Raw genomic sequence first — 15,771 nt, forward strand, 5'->3', positions numbered from 1 at the left:
CTGAGTCAGTGATTGAGCGAGTGACCGAGTCAGTGATTGAGTGACTGAGTCAGTGATTGAACGAGTGACCGAGTCAGTGATTGAGTGACTGAGTCAGTGATTGAGCGAGTGACCGAGTCAGTGACTGAGTGACTGAGTCAGTGATTGAACGAGTGACTGAGTGACTGAGTCAGTGATTGAGTGACCGACCGAGTCAGTGATTGAGTGACTGTGTAAGTGATTGAGCGAGTGACAGAGTGATTAAGTGATTGAGCGAGTGATCGAGTGAGTAAGTGATTGAGCGGGTGAGTGAGTGACCCGGTAGTGACCGAGTGAGTAAGTGATTCAGCGGGTGAGTGAGTGACCCAGTAGTAACCGAGTGAGTGATTGAGCAAGTGATCGAGTCAGTGATTGAGCGAGCGAGTAAATTGGTTAGTGAGTGAGGGAGGGAGTGAGTGAGTGAATGTTCAGTAAGTGAGTGAGAGAGGGGGTGAGTGAGTGAATGTTCAGTAAGTGAGTGAGGGAGGGAGTGAGTGAGTGAATGTTCAGTGAGTAAGGGAGTGAGTGAATTGGTTAGTTAGTTAATTTTTTTAACGTAGTAGTGTCACAAATGATTAAAAAATCCGATTGTTCCAAAAACATATCCCTTCTCAATGAGTCTATATTACAATATTGATCTGATGTCATATTTATAGCTTCAGCTGTTTCGGCTCGGCATGATTTCAACGTTGATCCCCACTCTTATGACGCCCTTAGGTTGTCGAATATGGAAAAACCATTTCTTAGTGAGTAGTGAGTCTTTACGTCGTGAAAAAAACTATTCACAAAATTTGATATATTTACAGCTTCAGCGGTTTTGGCTCGGCGATGATGAATCAGTCATGACATGTTATTTTATATACAGTACTAGGGGGCTCTGCCCCCCCCTGCCATCTGTCAACCCCCCCCCCCCGCCTTTTCTCTTCACAACATATCTTATTTATTTCGTCCCACTTCATCAGCGTGATATGGAAAGGAACACGTGAAAGCACCAGCTTACTGAAGAAGCGAATTTTATAATAATAAAGCAACAAAAAACAAATGTGATTTATCAAGTAACCCCAGAAAACTTCCCCATGGGGGTCCCCAAACTCCAATTCGTTGAATTTTAGGGGGGGTGGACCTGACTGGATTTATCTCGGGCTACCGATGTGTTGCAAATTTTACAATGTTAAACAACAAAAACCAATGAGATTCATCCAGGGACACCCGAAATGAAACCTATCAACTTTTCCATGGGGCCCCGACCTGAAGGCTTGTCGGACATACCCCCTGTGAGTGGCCACGAAAATTTTTAATTTTTATCAATTTTAAAACGAATAAAATCCAGGGCCCACATCCAGTAACGGGGACCCCATACGCAGATTTTTAGTGGGGCACACAGACACTGGATTTATCTCGGGCTTGTGCTGTTGAAAATTCTACAATGTTAAACAACAGAAAATAATGAGATTCATCCAGTGCCCCCAAAATGGAACGGGACCCCTGACTCGGAAGCTAATCGGGCATCCCCTGTGAAGCTCACTGCAAATATTCATTTTACCAACGAATAAAATCCAGCCCCCCCCCCCCCACGCAATTACCCGTGACCGAATTCGCAAATTTTATGGGACCCCAGACTGGATATACCTTGGGCTTCCGCTATCGCAAATTTGTCAATGTTAAACCAGCAAGAAAACAATGAGTTCCATCAAGGACCCCTGGAAATGAAACCTTTTAACTTCCCCATGAAGGTGTATGTGCAATCTCCCGGGTACCCCGACCCTGTATGTTGGGAGCACTGGAGATATATGTATATTTTACGTATACATACCTCTCGGCATGACCCCCACGATGGCAGGGCTGACAGGGGCCGGAACGTTTCTTATCCTTTGTGATATTTTCACACTATAAATTAAGCACAGAGGGGCCCGTGAAAACGCTGGTTTGGGGGCCCGCCATATATTTCAGCTTAGGGGACCTGCTGTAGGATGTGGGAACCTCTGGGTACATGCACATAACTTGGTCCCGATATATGCAAGAGTTAAATGAAAACTTGATCCCAAAATCGTAACCGACTTCCGTAACACAAAAACGTAACAGATTTCCATCACTCAAAAAACGTCACCGACTCCCGTAATAAAAAAAATCGTCACTAATTTCCGTTGCATAGGAAGTATATATATACGTATATAGTAAATATAGAGTACATATAGATACGCACTAAGGCGGGATTTTTGAAAGTTCATCACGTGAAATCGCGGGTAACAGCTAGTTCAGCATAAAAAAAATCCATTGGTTACTGATGATCAGCGATGTTTTTTATAACATCAAAGTGATAACAGGACATGATTTTAAGCATTTTTAGGGGGTTGATTTATCGCGTATGCACTTACTTTATTATCTTTTAATTCTGTTATTATCCCTTTTAACATTTCATTAGAAGTTTCTGAGTAAAACCGAGTTAATGGAATTTTGTTGAATATACTACTATCTTGTATTGGGCAACAGCAATTTGTAATTTATACAAATACAAGGCCACAACAGGCAAAACGCCCAGCGAGAAAAAGATGCCCACAATAAATATGGATGTCATATATTTCAGAAATACAGCAACCCAAATCCGTATCATCTGAATTTCTTCTCATAAGGTCATTATTAAAACTTTCCGCCATATCTTTAGGATATGGCACTTACTCACTCAATAGCTCACTCACTCACTAGATCGCTCACTCACTTACGGACTGACGTACTCGCTTATTGAATCAGTAACTCACTCGCTCACTGACTCACTGAATCACTTACTCACTGGGTCACTCACTCAGTAACTCACTCGCTCACTGAATCACTTACTCACTGGGTCACTCACTCAGTAACTCAATCACTCATTCCCTCGCTAACTGACTCGCATAGAACTGTCGTCGGTGAATTTTCCGGCGGTGAATTGTTGGTCGGTGAATTTTCCTAGCGGTGAAGTGCATGGCGGTGAATTGTTGGTCGGTGAATTTTCCTAGCGGTGAATTGCATGGCGGTGAATTGTTGGTCGGTGAATTTTCCTAGCGGTGAATTGTTGGTCCTTGAATTGTCGGTGTCGGTGAATTTTCCTAGCGGTGAATTGTTGGTCGGTGAATTTTCCTAGCGGTGAATTGCATGGCGGTGAATTGTTGTCGGTGAATTTTCCGGCGGTGAATTTTCCGTAAACCCTTCGGGCATTTTAAAATGCTCTGCAGCTTGCATGTGATTTGTGCCTTTACACGCCCAGGAAGAATTGCCTATACAATTTCACCAATTGGAACAATCACTCAACTGCCAGGAACAGCATATGAACATCGTCTTACCGAGGGAAGAGCATACTGTGGTATCACCTGTGGCTTCTAAGAAGACCCCGGAAGGACTTGCAACGATGGATCTTGGAATAGTTGCTGAGGAGATAAACCAGGTTGATCACAAATTAAAAATGGAAGAGGCATCTGCAACATCGATTCAGGAAAATGGTGTGGCAATCACTGGTGCTGATTCTCTGAAGAATACACATGTGTTCCTTTCGTTGGAGAACCCAAAGCCGCCCTTAGGATCACAAAGTGGTACTTCTGGGATACAAATGTTAGAGGTGGTCGAAACAGCAGAGTTTTTCTTCTGAGGATTCAGCGCTGGCCCAGAAAAACACCGATCAACCCTCCGCCACAACTGACGAAGTAAAGGCAGTGCATGACAGGAACAAGAAAAGATCATCGACGAAAATAACACCAAGAAATTGTCATTCGATTGAACATTATGGGCCTCCAGCTGATATCTTTTCTACAGGGAACTCTGGAAAGAATGCCCCACCATCCTGTGACGCATTTAACTGTGCCTCAAAAAGCGTCAAAAGTCAAGACAACAGTCCAAAATGTAATGATATCAGGAAAATTGCACGAAAAAAGCTAAGGTTCTCAGAAAAGATAAATCCGGTTGTCCTGATGGGAGCAAAGGTGTCTTTACAGCTTCCAGAAACTGGAGGGAAATTTGAGGAGGAGCTGAATGAGGAAATCCAGCCAGATCAGCAACGCCAAAAGAAGCTTGCATCTCCACGCCCATCCTTTCTAATAATTGACACTTGTACAAAGAAGAGCAACACGAACTCTATCAAAGACCAACATAGTGATCAGCTCTTGAATAGTCCATATGGTAAGTTCGACCATGTAACAGAAGTATCGAAGCACAGTACACCCATATCGGACTGGTATGAAAGATCTACCAAAGAGGAGGAGCTAGAGGTACGTACCTTGGACTCGTGGCCACCCCAGATAACACAACAGCAGATTAGAGCCCAGAAAAGTGGAAATAAAATTCCACGGCAATGTAATTCTGAATGGCCGGTTCATCTTCAGGACATTGGAAGGGACAACAACGGTGAGCCAATTGCAAACACCACATATAAGAGCTGCCTCCGAAATACTAAAAAAGTGCAGTGGAGAACGCCAGTGGCAAGCTAATCCTGAACCGCTGAAGGGTATCGAAGAGATACCTAATGAAAACACTATCTCGAGATACACAGTCCTTGACACTTGGTCACCTTCGAATGATACGTGTGAGTCGAGGGGAAACTCGCACCAAAAGTTCATTGACTCTCCGAGGCCTCAACGATTGCGAAAGATAAAAAGTGAATCCCGATGCTCGAAATTTATGTCGGCCAACCCGCTTCACCCAACATTTCTATTGACAAATCACAAATCCGGTAGCACCGGCGGCTTATTTATGAAGCAGCACGATTGTGGTAGATGGCGACATCACTTTGACTCAGATCGTCAGCGACGCACGGGAAATATGAAGCATCTTAATGGAAATAGCTATAGTAGTGGCAAAAACTATAGACGGCAGGCAAATTATGATAATGGCAGATCTTGCCAAGAAGCTGATCGTTTCCGATTCGGTGCTCAACTCTATCAATATAACTTCCCGTCGATCCTCGATTTCAGGAGAGAAGGAAAGGACCGATGTGTGGAGTGCTGTTTCCAAAACCTAGCACATGGCACAAATCTCGATGTCTATCACCGTGCCAATGATCGTATGTGCACCAGTTTTCTTCTTATCAAGGGTAGACGAAATATCATGAAATAGATTGTGTAATGGCCAATAATAATTTACTGAGTAAAGAGCAGGGAATTAGATTACTTCAGATTAACTTAGATCACTCTAAAGCGGCTACTTACCAATTGGAAAAAACTGCCAACGAAATGAACGTGGACATAGTACTGGCCCAAGAGCCCTGGGTCTGGTCCACAGCGCAAGGTCCGGAACTCAAGGGTCTCCCCTTGACTTGGTCACACTGGACATCAAATAATGGGAAGGCTGCGATCATGATCCGCAACAGAGCACTTCATGGAGCTGTGCTGTCGGTTATGAATAACTCGGTGGCGGTGCAACTGCATGTAGACGGAAGGGAGCTGATCGTGGCTAGCTCATATTCCTCTCCATAAAAGGACATAAAAGAAGCCATCCAGGAGATTGAGGAGATCGTGGTAAAGAATGGAAGGCACGGGATCATTATTGCCGTAGACTGGAATGGACACAACTCTCTATGGGGTTATTCCGATAATAATGAAAGAGGTGAAGACATCCTAGACTTCCTTATGTCCAAAGACCTCTTCCTTTTGAATGGCGACAACAGCACACCGACCTATGGACACACCGGATCCTTCGGCTGGCCGGATCTATCTTTATGCAATCACGTGTCTCTAGCAAATGCCATACAATGGTCTGTGGGAGAGGAATATTCGGCAAGTAGTCACTCCTATATTCACATGGTGATATGTGACTCATCTCCATCAACTAAAACCCCTTGTTTCAAAACAACGCAGCGTAAGCTCTTCAATTTTATTCGTATCCTCAGAAGTACAACACCAGTCCTGATAAGGCAGATTCGTGAGTGCCGAACGTATGATCAACTTCAGCATATTACAAACACTGTGCATCAAGTAATAGAAGAGGCAGGTAATAGGTCGTTGCTTCCTGGGAGCAACGGATCGCAGATGCCAGGTAAATCCAAAAGCACATGGTGGACAACTGAACTGGAAGTGTCACGCAAGAAGCTCAGAGCTCTGAAAAGACGATATATACGAGCAAAAGATCAGGAGAACAAAATTCGCCTGCGCATGACATTTAATAAATATCAGGCTCAGTACCGTAAAGAGATTCGTAAAACAAAATTATCTGCCTGGCGTGCACTATGTGAAAAAACAGCCTCTGAATTTGGTACCGTATATCGTGCTTCTATGTCCCGCAAAACGAAGCCGCAGCTGACTATGAGCCAATTTGGTGACGAAACAATTTTGCAGGCGGGGGAAAGACACCTTAATGACATTTACCCCGATGTTGACTCCGATGACTATGGTCCTCCTTATATGAGCTCTAGTATGTACTTCGAGCCGGATTTGAATATGAGAGCAATATCTAAGCAAGAGATAAAAAGAATCGTTGACCAGCTTAATATGCGGAAAGCCCCGGGTCTAGACCGGGTGAACAACAGGATGGTCAAGGCGATAAATAAAGCATTTCCAGATCTTTTACATTCCCTATACAATAAGTGCCTGCAACTGGGATGTTTTCCAAATCATTTCAAAGAAGGTAAGCTACTCCTTTTATTGAAGAAAGGAAGACGTCCAGGAGACCCAAAAGCTTACCGCCCTATCTCTTTACTCTCTGGCTTCGGGAAGGTACTGGAGAAAATTTTGGTACAACGAGTCATGTTTTACACGGAGAGGCAAGGATTCTGGCATGCCAACCAGTACGGATTCCGACAAGGTCGTTCAGCAGAAATGGCGCTTGCAGACATGATGGAAGAGGTTAAGACGCAAAGAAATCGAGGTAATGACGTAGCCATCATATCCCTGGATATAGAAGGGGCGTTCGATAACCTCAGATACTCGTCTATACGCCGCCGTCTAGCAATAGCGCCCATACCACAACAGCTCAAGGTAATTTTATCGGATCTTTTGTACCACCGTCGAGCGGTGTTGGTCACGGATGCGGGAAAAGCTGTGAAAGAGCTTCAAAAGGGTGCACCTCAGGGCTCATGTTCCGGCCCCTTGTTATGGAATCTTGTTCTGGATGAGTTGTTGAAAATTAATTGGCCCTCAAACGTCAAAGTTCAGGCTTATGCTGATGACCTTTTGGTAATTGCATCTGCCCCTACTGTTAAGGGATCAGGTGATCTAGCAGAAGAAGCCCTTAGAACAGTGTCAAATTGGCTGCACATGCATAAGCTCACTCTCTCTATCGCTAAGACAAAATTCTTGTGGATATCAAAGAAAAGACCTCCCACCATCTGGTTCCAAGGGAAAACCATCTAGAAAACGGACGTGCTATGTTATTTAGGCGTTTTTATCGATAAGCAACTTAGCTGGGAAGATCACATCAAAGAACAGAAGAGAAAGGCGTCACGTGTTCTTCAGAAGATGCGCCTGATGGCTGGACCACAGTGGGGACTGACACGGGCTCTGAGGAGATCCCTCTACTTGACAGTGGTTGAGCCTATGATAGCTTATGGAGCTTCAATATGGCATTCTCCCAAGGTCCAGATGTTCAGACGGCTCGATTCTATACAAAGACCCTTCCTTCTATATATCTCTGGTGCGTATAGAACTACACCTACGAATGCTCTTCAGGTGATCTTGGGACTCCCGCCATTATCTCTCAAGATAGAATTCCTGGCACGAGTCGCACGTCTTCTAAAGCTTCACAAGCCATGTCCATTGTTAGAGGAAACATTAGTCCCGGACGCCTTCGAGCAAAAAACTATAGGCTGGACCTCGCATCCTGCAGAATCTCTGCAGGCCAATCAAGTATTAATAGAATCTTCGGAGGATGATACACCTGAGGAGAAATCCGTCGTATATTACACGGATGGCTCTAAACTGGAATCAGGTACAGGAGCTGCCTGTATAAAAACCGTGGGAACGGAGATCGTGCGTAAATGGGCTGCTAAACTAAAAGAAAATAATTCAGTATATCAAGCTGAGATGCTCGCTATATTCACAGCAGCTCTGGATGCAGCTACAAACAGGAGGCAGACTGTAATAAGATCGGATAGCCGTTCAAGTCTCCAGGCCATTCTAAACCCGCTCTCTGAAAACGCAATGGCGAGAAAGATAAGGAGTATACTTGTATCTCACCCATCAATACGCATCTCCTGGGTAAAAGCCCACAACGGCCAGTGGGGAAACGAGCTTGCGGATGCGGCGGCCAAAGAAGCGACCAATACCGGAGTCTTTTACGACGAACTCTTATACCCAGCTTCTCACGCAAAATCACTCCTCTGGAGGGACATGATAGCAAATTGGCAATTGCATTGGGATATGCCGGAGGCGTCAGGAAGATCAACTCACGAAGTTATAAAGAAAGTAGATACTAGGAGCAGGGGCTGGTCACGAGAACTCATCTTATTTGTCACCGGTCATGGGCCTTTCCCAGCAACCTTACATCGCTTTAAAGTGATTGCCAGCGATAAATGCTCTTGCCTTGAGCCTGGCACGCCCCTGCACTACGCCACATGCTGTCCAGAAACGATGCCCTTTCACTTCTGTTCGCCGGCTGCCCATTTACACAGACCATGGATGCTTGGCATACTACGTCGAGAAGAATCAAAGGAAAAGATAAGAAAAATGGTGAAATTCCTTGAGGAACATCCCGAGAAGTTAAGGGATCCGTCTCCTCCAGCTCCTGCAACTCCAGTACCAGCGCCGGTAAGGAGATCGCCGCGTCTTCACCCTGACAGTGCGCTGGTGGCACTGTTTGCGAGCGAGGAGCAGGATGAATCCCAAACCTAATTAATGACGTCTCGGAGAAATTAGACTGACTGTATTGAACTGCCGGAGTGCAATGAGATGCTCTGCCCTTCTTGTCATTTGATTCAATCCTTGATCACTCAAATTTATGATTGCGCCTTTTGCGATACGATTTTTATACGACTTTCCATGACTATTTATTATCCGTGCCCGTTGCACTTTACTTTAACTTGATTAATTTGATTCTTCGATTTACATAATTTTTGATTTCCTTTCACTATATGTAATCTTTGACGAATCAATAAATTTTGGTTTTACCGGAGATGCCCTGTTCCCCCCCCTCGGGGGGGGGGGCAAAGTGGTTGCGTTGCTTCTTGCGACAGAGCCTGGGTGTCTCGCGGTTTCTCCAGTTTCTCCAGCTTGCATGTGGTCATCTCACGAGATCGAACAGCATCTAAACGGTTGTGAAGTTGTCATTGCTGTAGTCTGCATATCTTCGTTTCCCAGTTTGACGCTTGTTTTTTATACGCTATTTTTCCAGTTTGGAAACAAAAACTTTTAAAATACATTTTAAAATACATATACACATTAAAAAACATAGTTCATGTATAATAACATCACATAAATAGGGCTGTATTCAGAAATTTATTTCGGAGGAGGACAAATGGCATTTCGGGGAAGGGGGGCCAAAGTGATAGAAAAATAGACATGAACATCGCTATTCCCTATATACAAGCCCGTAGTCAGAAATTTCGTTCATTTCGGGGTGGGAGGAGAACCAAAGTGATAAAATAAATTTGGCCATCTTTTTTCGATGATTTCCTTACATTTCACGGGAGGGGAATCAGACCCCCAAGTCCCCCCACCCTCGCTACAGCGTTGCCAATATATCGGCCATTTTACAACATTTTGGGGCGGGCAGGCATCTTTTGGTCCTCCCACTCGATACAATGTATAGTTATGTTTTTAAGTGTACTCAAAAACAAATTACCAAGGCTCTCAAAAATACGACCTACAACACAGCACATCAACATGTTAGGCCAAAGTAAGGTGAATTTTTCAGGTTTTCCAGAGCTTTAATTCCCAATTACTGGTTTTGAAAAAAATTAAAGATTAAACGAAATTTTAATAATATAGTACAGTTGAAAGCATCAAATTGTGTGTGTAATCAAGCATGTGGTAAAGGAAGATGATAGAATCGGTGCCCATAAGCAACAAGGAATGTCACATTCAGGACGGCTTTGACTTATCTAAATTTCTCCTCACCCGCAATATTTTATCTTGACCATATTTCCCGCATTTTTACTTGATAGTCCCTACAGTGGCCCCCCGCACAGCGAGATGATTGCTACACAAAGTGCATCAATTTTGATATCCTCAGTTAAACTTCAATTCGCGACCAGATCTGGTCACCACCTGAGGCTTCGCATTGGAATCACTTGGTAAGTCCTTGACAGGAGGACAGTCAACTGTTTGAGATGAGGTGACTGTGGTTGGCCGATTTTTCAACACATATGCAGGCTTGATACGATCAAATCTCACTGTCACCGTACGACCTTGTACAATAATCTTGAAAACTTTATCACCACGAGAGACAACCTGATATGGACCAGTGTATAGAGGCTGAAGGCTCCACGCATGTTTTCAGGTCTTTGCTGACGAAGAAAGACTTGTTGATACATGCGCCTGATTTGAAGTGGGACACAAGTTCTGCACAACTTATGGCAACCTACCAATGAAAGTTGCTGGATCTGGGCTGTCACTTTGAAGCGTCAAGAATTCTCCTGGAAGGCGAATTGGAACCCCATATAGCATTTCTGCTGCTGTAGATTGGTTATCTTCTTTCCAAGCAGCGCGGCAGCCTAGCAGAGAGAATGAAATGGAAAATTTGACTCCAGTTTGTTGTAGCATGAGCCATTAATTGCGGATTTTGATTGCCTGTGAAATCTTTCCACCTGCCCATTAGCAGCCGGGTGATGAAGGATAGAACCAAGCCAGGGAACCAGAGCAGACAAGAGAGATGATTCGAAATGGAATTCATCATTCATCTGGTTGTATTCAAGGAATCCGAAGAAGAGGGCCGAAACGAGCATCCCAGGTGGCGTAAAAAATGTCTGCCACTGTGTTGGCGGAACTTAGTCTAATTAGCCCTCGTGTGCAGAAAATGACCGTGGTACGACAAAAATGATCAAATGATCAAAGTTACTGTCTTATTTTTGTTTCTCAAAGATATTAATAATTATTTTTTTCAAATTTACTGGGTATTTTTTTTTTTTTTTCCTTGAGCGGCCGCGAAGCCCCTGGGAGTTCCGGTTGAGAACCGCTGCACAAGAGGTACAGCTTTTGGCCACTTAGAAAAATGGTCGATCATAGTGAGACAGAACCAAAATCCTTCGGATGGAGGAAGCGGTCCGACTAAGTCAATATGTACATTACATGCTCAAACCTAAAACTACATGGGTGAAAAATGGCAGGCTTGTTTTTGGTGTATCTGGAGACTTTTGACCTCTAGCAATTGATGCATTTGCGAGCCCAAGAACAATTATCACATATTGCTAATATTTGCTGCACATTTGTAAACAGCCGCTGGATTAACAGAGACTAACAGAATATCATCACTCACCCTTTGCCCATCTCCAGGAGGCGGCGCACAGTGGTCAATATAGCGAATTTAGGAAGAAAAAAAAATTTTTCTCGAAAACTAATGAATATTTTGAATTTTTTTTTTTTTTGCTTCACATCAAAAATAGGCATCCACACAGGCTGAGAAGTATAATTTAATAATAACGTTTGGTAATTTTAAAACTACTTTAGCATGATCACTATGTTTTCTACATTTTTGCAATTCCTACCATTTCAATGAAATAATTACTTATTTCAATCAACCTTTCCAGCTTTTTTACTGATGTTTCCTACTTTTCTGATCTCCAAAATAATAATGCATCACTCATATTTATTACGAATAATATTTAAAAAAATATAATAATACCAAAGCACATTCTAAACAAAATATTGCCGTGAAAACTTGGGGAACACTTAATTGAAGTTTAATATGTAAAAAATAAAGATTTTCACTCAAAAAATAAATTATTCTCTTATAACACAAAACAATGAAAAAACATAGTGTAAATATAAACAAAATCTATGATATGTGCGCCTGATTACCGATTGAACATTTAAAATCGATAAAATATTTAACGATTGAACAAAGTTAAACTTTTTACGACTCACTTTTTGTACTCAAAACTACTCAAAATAAGCCAACTTTTTAAGGACGAATTACGAAAATTATTTCCTCTACTCGGACCTTGAAAAATAACGAACCGAAAAGGACACAGAACTAAAAATGAATAGCAAAAAGAATTTCATGATTCCATTCAAACGCAACCGAGTAACAACCTAAGAAAGTTAAGCTTTTCATCACATTTCGGCGAGAGCCTCATTTGAGTGAGTAATTACCCTCCTTTGACCCCCCCCCCCGGGACCCCCGATGTGAACAAATATCACCCCAAGATGCACCAGACATTTCTCTATACCAGTGTTTCTCAACCGCTGGGCCGCGGCCCGGTACTGGGCCCTGACATCAGTTAAACCGGGCCGTGAGTGGTTCGTCGTTTAATTTTTCCCCATTCATTTCCCATTAGTCGTGCTTATGAACGGGCCTTCCACTCGAAAAAAAATACTCAACCGGGCCGCGAGCTTCCAAAGGTTGAGAACCACTGCTCTATACACCCCCCCCCCACCCCCCATTTGGTTTTTTTCTCCGAAGCAAGAACTTCATTTTTTATTTTTTTCCAGCTCATTTCCCGATTTGGACCACTGTGCGACGGCTCCTTCCTCTTCAGTAATACAAGCTCGTTCGATAATAGCGGGTCAAAAAAAAAATTCCCCATCAACCCCAAGGGTCAGAAAGTCATTACGGTGGTATCCAAATTCACACAGTGGAATCTTTTAATGTTTAGACGCAATGTGGCCCAGCGCTCTGAGTCAAACGAGGGGGGAGATGCTATGTTATTTGAGATTTTGTACTTATTCAGATATTTTTTCCAGTAAATATGAATTTTAATTGAGATTCCGAAATTATTTCTTCATTTAAAATGGTTTTCATTATTCCGGAAATATTTTTTCATTAAATATGAATATTCATTAATTCTAGAAACATCTTTTTGATTTATTCTGAAAAAAAATCTATAAATTATATAATTATGAAAGCGTTTTCATTAGTGGGCCACAGCAAAAAAGCTTCATGGCCTGCTGGGCATGCGTTGAAGACCCCTGGTATATATGAATATAATTAGAGACACGAGTTATTCACATTTTCCTTTAATGAGAATTTGAAAATTGAAAAATTGTCTTGGTGAAGCACAGGAGAGCCGCTGTCAGAAACAGCTGCACAAGTCTGTTGGATCACGCGTATACCATGATTGCTGCCATTTCCTGCGTACAAGTGAATTTCACTATTTTGAGAAAAAAAATATCACAAGTCTTGACAAATCCCAGGTGCCTGGTCGACTAGAAAATAGGAAATTTCAGGCGCCAATACCTCTCTCTGATTGCTAAATTTGATTCTACGAATGATACCAAATTTTATGATCTTAAGTAAGGCCGGTGTTGCACTATTAAAGTTGGCAACTTTGCTAAAAAACGCTCTTTATCAAAGTTTCTTTTACCAAAGTCAGCCTCCTCATCCAATATTTGAAAAAAGATTGATGTTGATGCTTTCTATGCTGCAGTTTCAATTGCTCAAGTTTATATACTATGTACTTTGCGAGTTGATAAAATAATTAAAAAATGAGTGGTAGGTATCAATTGGATATCCAAGTTTTCGTCTCGATGAACTGAATTAGTTCAAACGATTTGAACAATATAAAAAAATATAAAAATGGTTTTAAATAAACTAAAGAAAAAAATATTTTTTTTTACTTCCATCACATACACTGAAGTTAGTGGGAGCTACAAAGGCCTTAATTCCCTATGTGAATATCAGATTTGAATCTGTCTAGCTGAATGAAAAAAACAGAAACAAACGCGTTTGGATGCTTATCGGTTGTAACGAATTTAATTCCGTCCTAATGAACCTGCAATACAATAATAAAATAATGTTGAAAATATCGTTATAACGAATGGACATATTTATATCCATGGGATATAAGGGGTCATCTTCAAGTAACACGTCACCAATCGTGAGGGGGACATTTGCTGACTTTTAATGACAAGTTGGAGGGGGTTGTTCAATTGATGATTGTGTGAGCAATAGAGTTTACGGAAAATTCACCGACAACAATTCACCGCCATGCAATTCACCGCTAGGAAAATTCACTGACCAACAATTTACCGCCATACAATTCACCGCCGTAAAATTCACTGACGACAGTTCTATACGAGTCAGTTAGCGAGGGAATGAGCGATTGAGTTACTAAGTGAGTGACCCAGCGAGTAAGTAATTCAGTGGGTCAGTGAGCGAGTGGGTTACTGATTCAATAAGCGAGTAAGTCAGTCCGTGAGTGAGTGAGCGAGCTACTAATGGCCGTATTCACGGAGCGACTGTTAAACGGCCGGTCGAATAACATGCGGATGACTGCTATCGCGTATGTTAGAAAAAATCGGTATTCTCGGCTAACCAGTGAGCGGCTGTGACAAGGCCACGGCGTTTAACAAGTGATGATGATGATCTTGATGCTGATTCGTCAATATCGATCACGTGTTTATTCTTTTTTCTTCTGCTGCTGCGAGTGTTTTTGAAAACAAGATGGAGGACGATCGCGTAGGCTATCGCCGCAAGATGTTATTTATTTTTGTTATTGGTAGTTTTATTTTATTGAATAAAGTAACGAATTAGAGAAATTTCAAGAAACAGATGTTTGTAACGTTGGTACAGCTCTTCATCCGCTTCGACCTCGTCACAAGAAACATGCTCGATCGCATTTCTGGGAGATGGAGGAATCTGATTATGATTCTCAAGCAGTTGATGAGGTATGTGTAACGCTTTATTCAACAGTTATTTATATTTCCTTTTATAAAATTATTATATAAACAAATTGAAGTATCCAAAGTGTGATATATAATGTTGCTGAGTGGTCCCTGATTACCCCTCAACCAAGGTCCCCCCCCCCCCCCACATCCTGAAGCCGGGCCCCATGCCAGGATTTTCTGTTGGCCCTTTGATGTGAATTTAGAATGTAAAAACAAAAAATTATGATCAACCCATCACAGGGCTGAAGCTCTGTCAACATCCCCACCTCATTTTCCCATGTCACGACTAGTGCTTTTTTTAATATTACAAATGCTGAAACAATATTAATGTCCGATTTCACGAGAAAAAAAAAAAGTAGATTTCTATTTTTTCCATATAAAATTACAAATACTTTTCTATTCAAAAGCAGAGGTTTATGTATGTGTATTCGATTGGGCCATCAAAGAAATGCCAGTTTGTAAACAATACTCTGCATTGTTTGTAAACAGTGCCAATGGGGATGGGAAGAGAATATGCGATTTAATTGGGAAACATCATTTGCAAGTGTATAATTACTATTAAAAATGTAGAAAAAATTACATTCCGAGAAAAATTTGTGCAACTTATTGATGGCATGGTTAATTTAAAGCAATTATGAAATCATTTGATAAATTCTACCCTTTATTTTATGACCCAGTGTCGAGCACACAAATACTTTAATTTTTGTGAATGATTTTTGTTTCAATTTATGATTTTTACGTGGGGCTGAATTGCACAACTTTTAAAGAAAAGTGAGTTATACAGAATATTTAAGTGTATGTGCATTGAAGAAAACAGTTCTTCAATGCAAAACATCTTAGAATGAAGGTTACTATATAAGAATAGCTTCCTTTATCAATCAAATTTGGTTTAATTTCTTTTGTTGTGAACTTATTTCTGAAAATGTATTTAATTTTAAAATAATTGTTTATATAATAATTTAATCTAAAGGTTTCTAAAATCTCTATAACCAAACTTTTAAAACCTTTCATCATGACCAGGATTAATAGGGGGGGG

General features: G+C 41.7%; 1 protein-coding gene and 1 pseudogene across 5 annotated transcripts in view; both read left to right on the forward strand.

The window, feature by feature from the left end:
* Positions 1 to 15,771, forward strand: part of LOC149069433 (toll-like receptor Tollo pseudogene) — a 105,796-nt pseudogene that overhangs the window by 21,548 nt on the left and 68,477 nt on the right. The window lies entirely within an intron of this gene.
* LOC149069434 (uncharacterized) lies at positions 7,434 to 10,147 on the forward strand. Its single transcript, XM_089250060.1, has 2 exons — positions 7,434 to 8,468; positions 10,076 to 10,147. The coding sequence occupies exons 1-2, from the start codon at positions 7,434 to 7,436 to the stop codon at positions 10,145 to 10,147; spliced, it is 1,107 nt and encodes a 368-aa protein (XP_089106186.1).

Source organism: Pholcus phalangioides, unplaced genomic scaffold (genome assembly GCF_987345545.1).
Source record: "Pholcus phalangioides strain wild (caught in Gottingen) unplaced genomic scaffold, Ppha-v1.0 ptg000022l_1, whole genome shotgun sequence".
Taxonomy (NCBI): domain Eukaryota; kingdom Metazoa; phylum Arthropoda; class Arachnida; order Araneae; family Pholcidae; genus Pholcus; species Pholcus phalangioides.

Bases quoted from the DNA above. Each gene is read 5' to 3' on its own strand.
- LOC149069434 (XM_089250060.1), top strand. From the start codon at position 7,434: ATGCGCCTGATGGCTGGACCACAGTGGGGACTGACACGGGCTCTGAGG. The intron at 8,469-10,075 runs GTGATTGCCAGC...TTTACTTGATAG, and splicing joins CAACCTTACATCGCTTTAAA to TCCCTACAGTGGCCCCCCGC.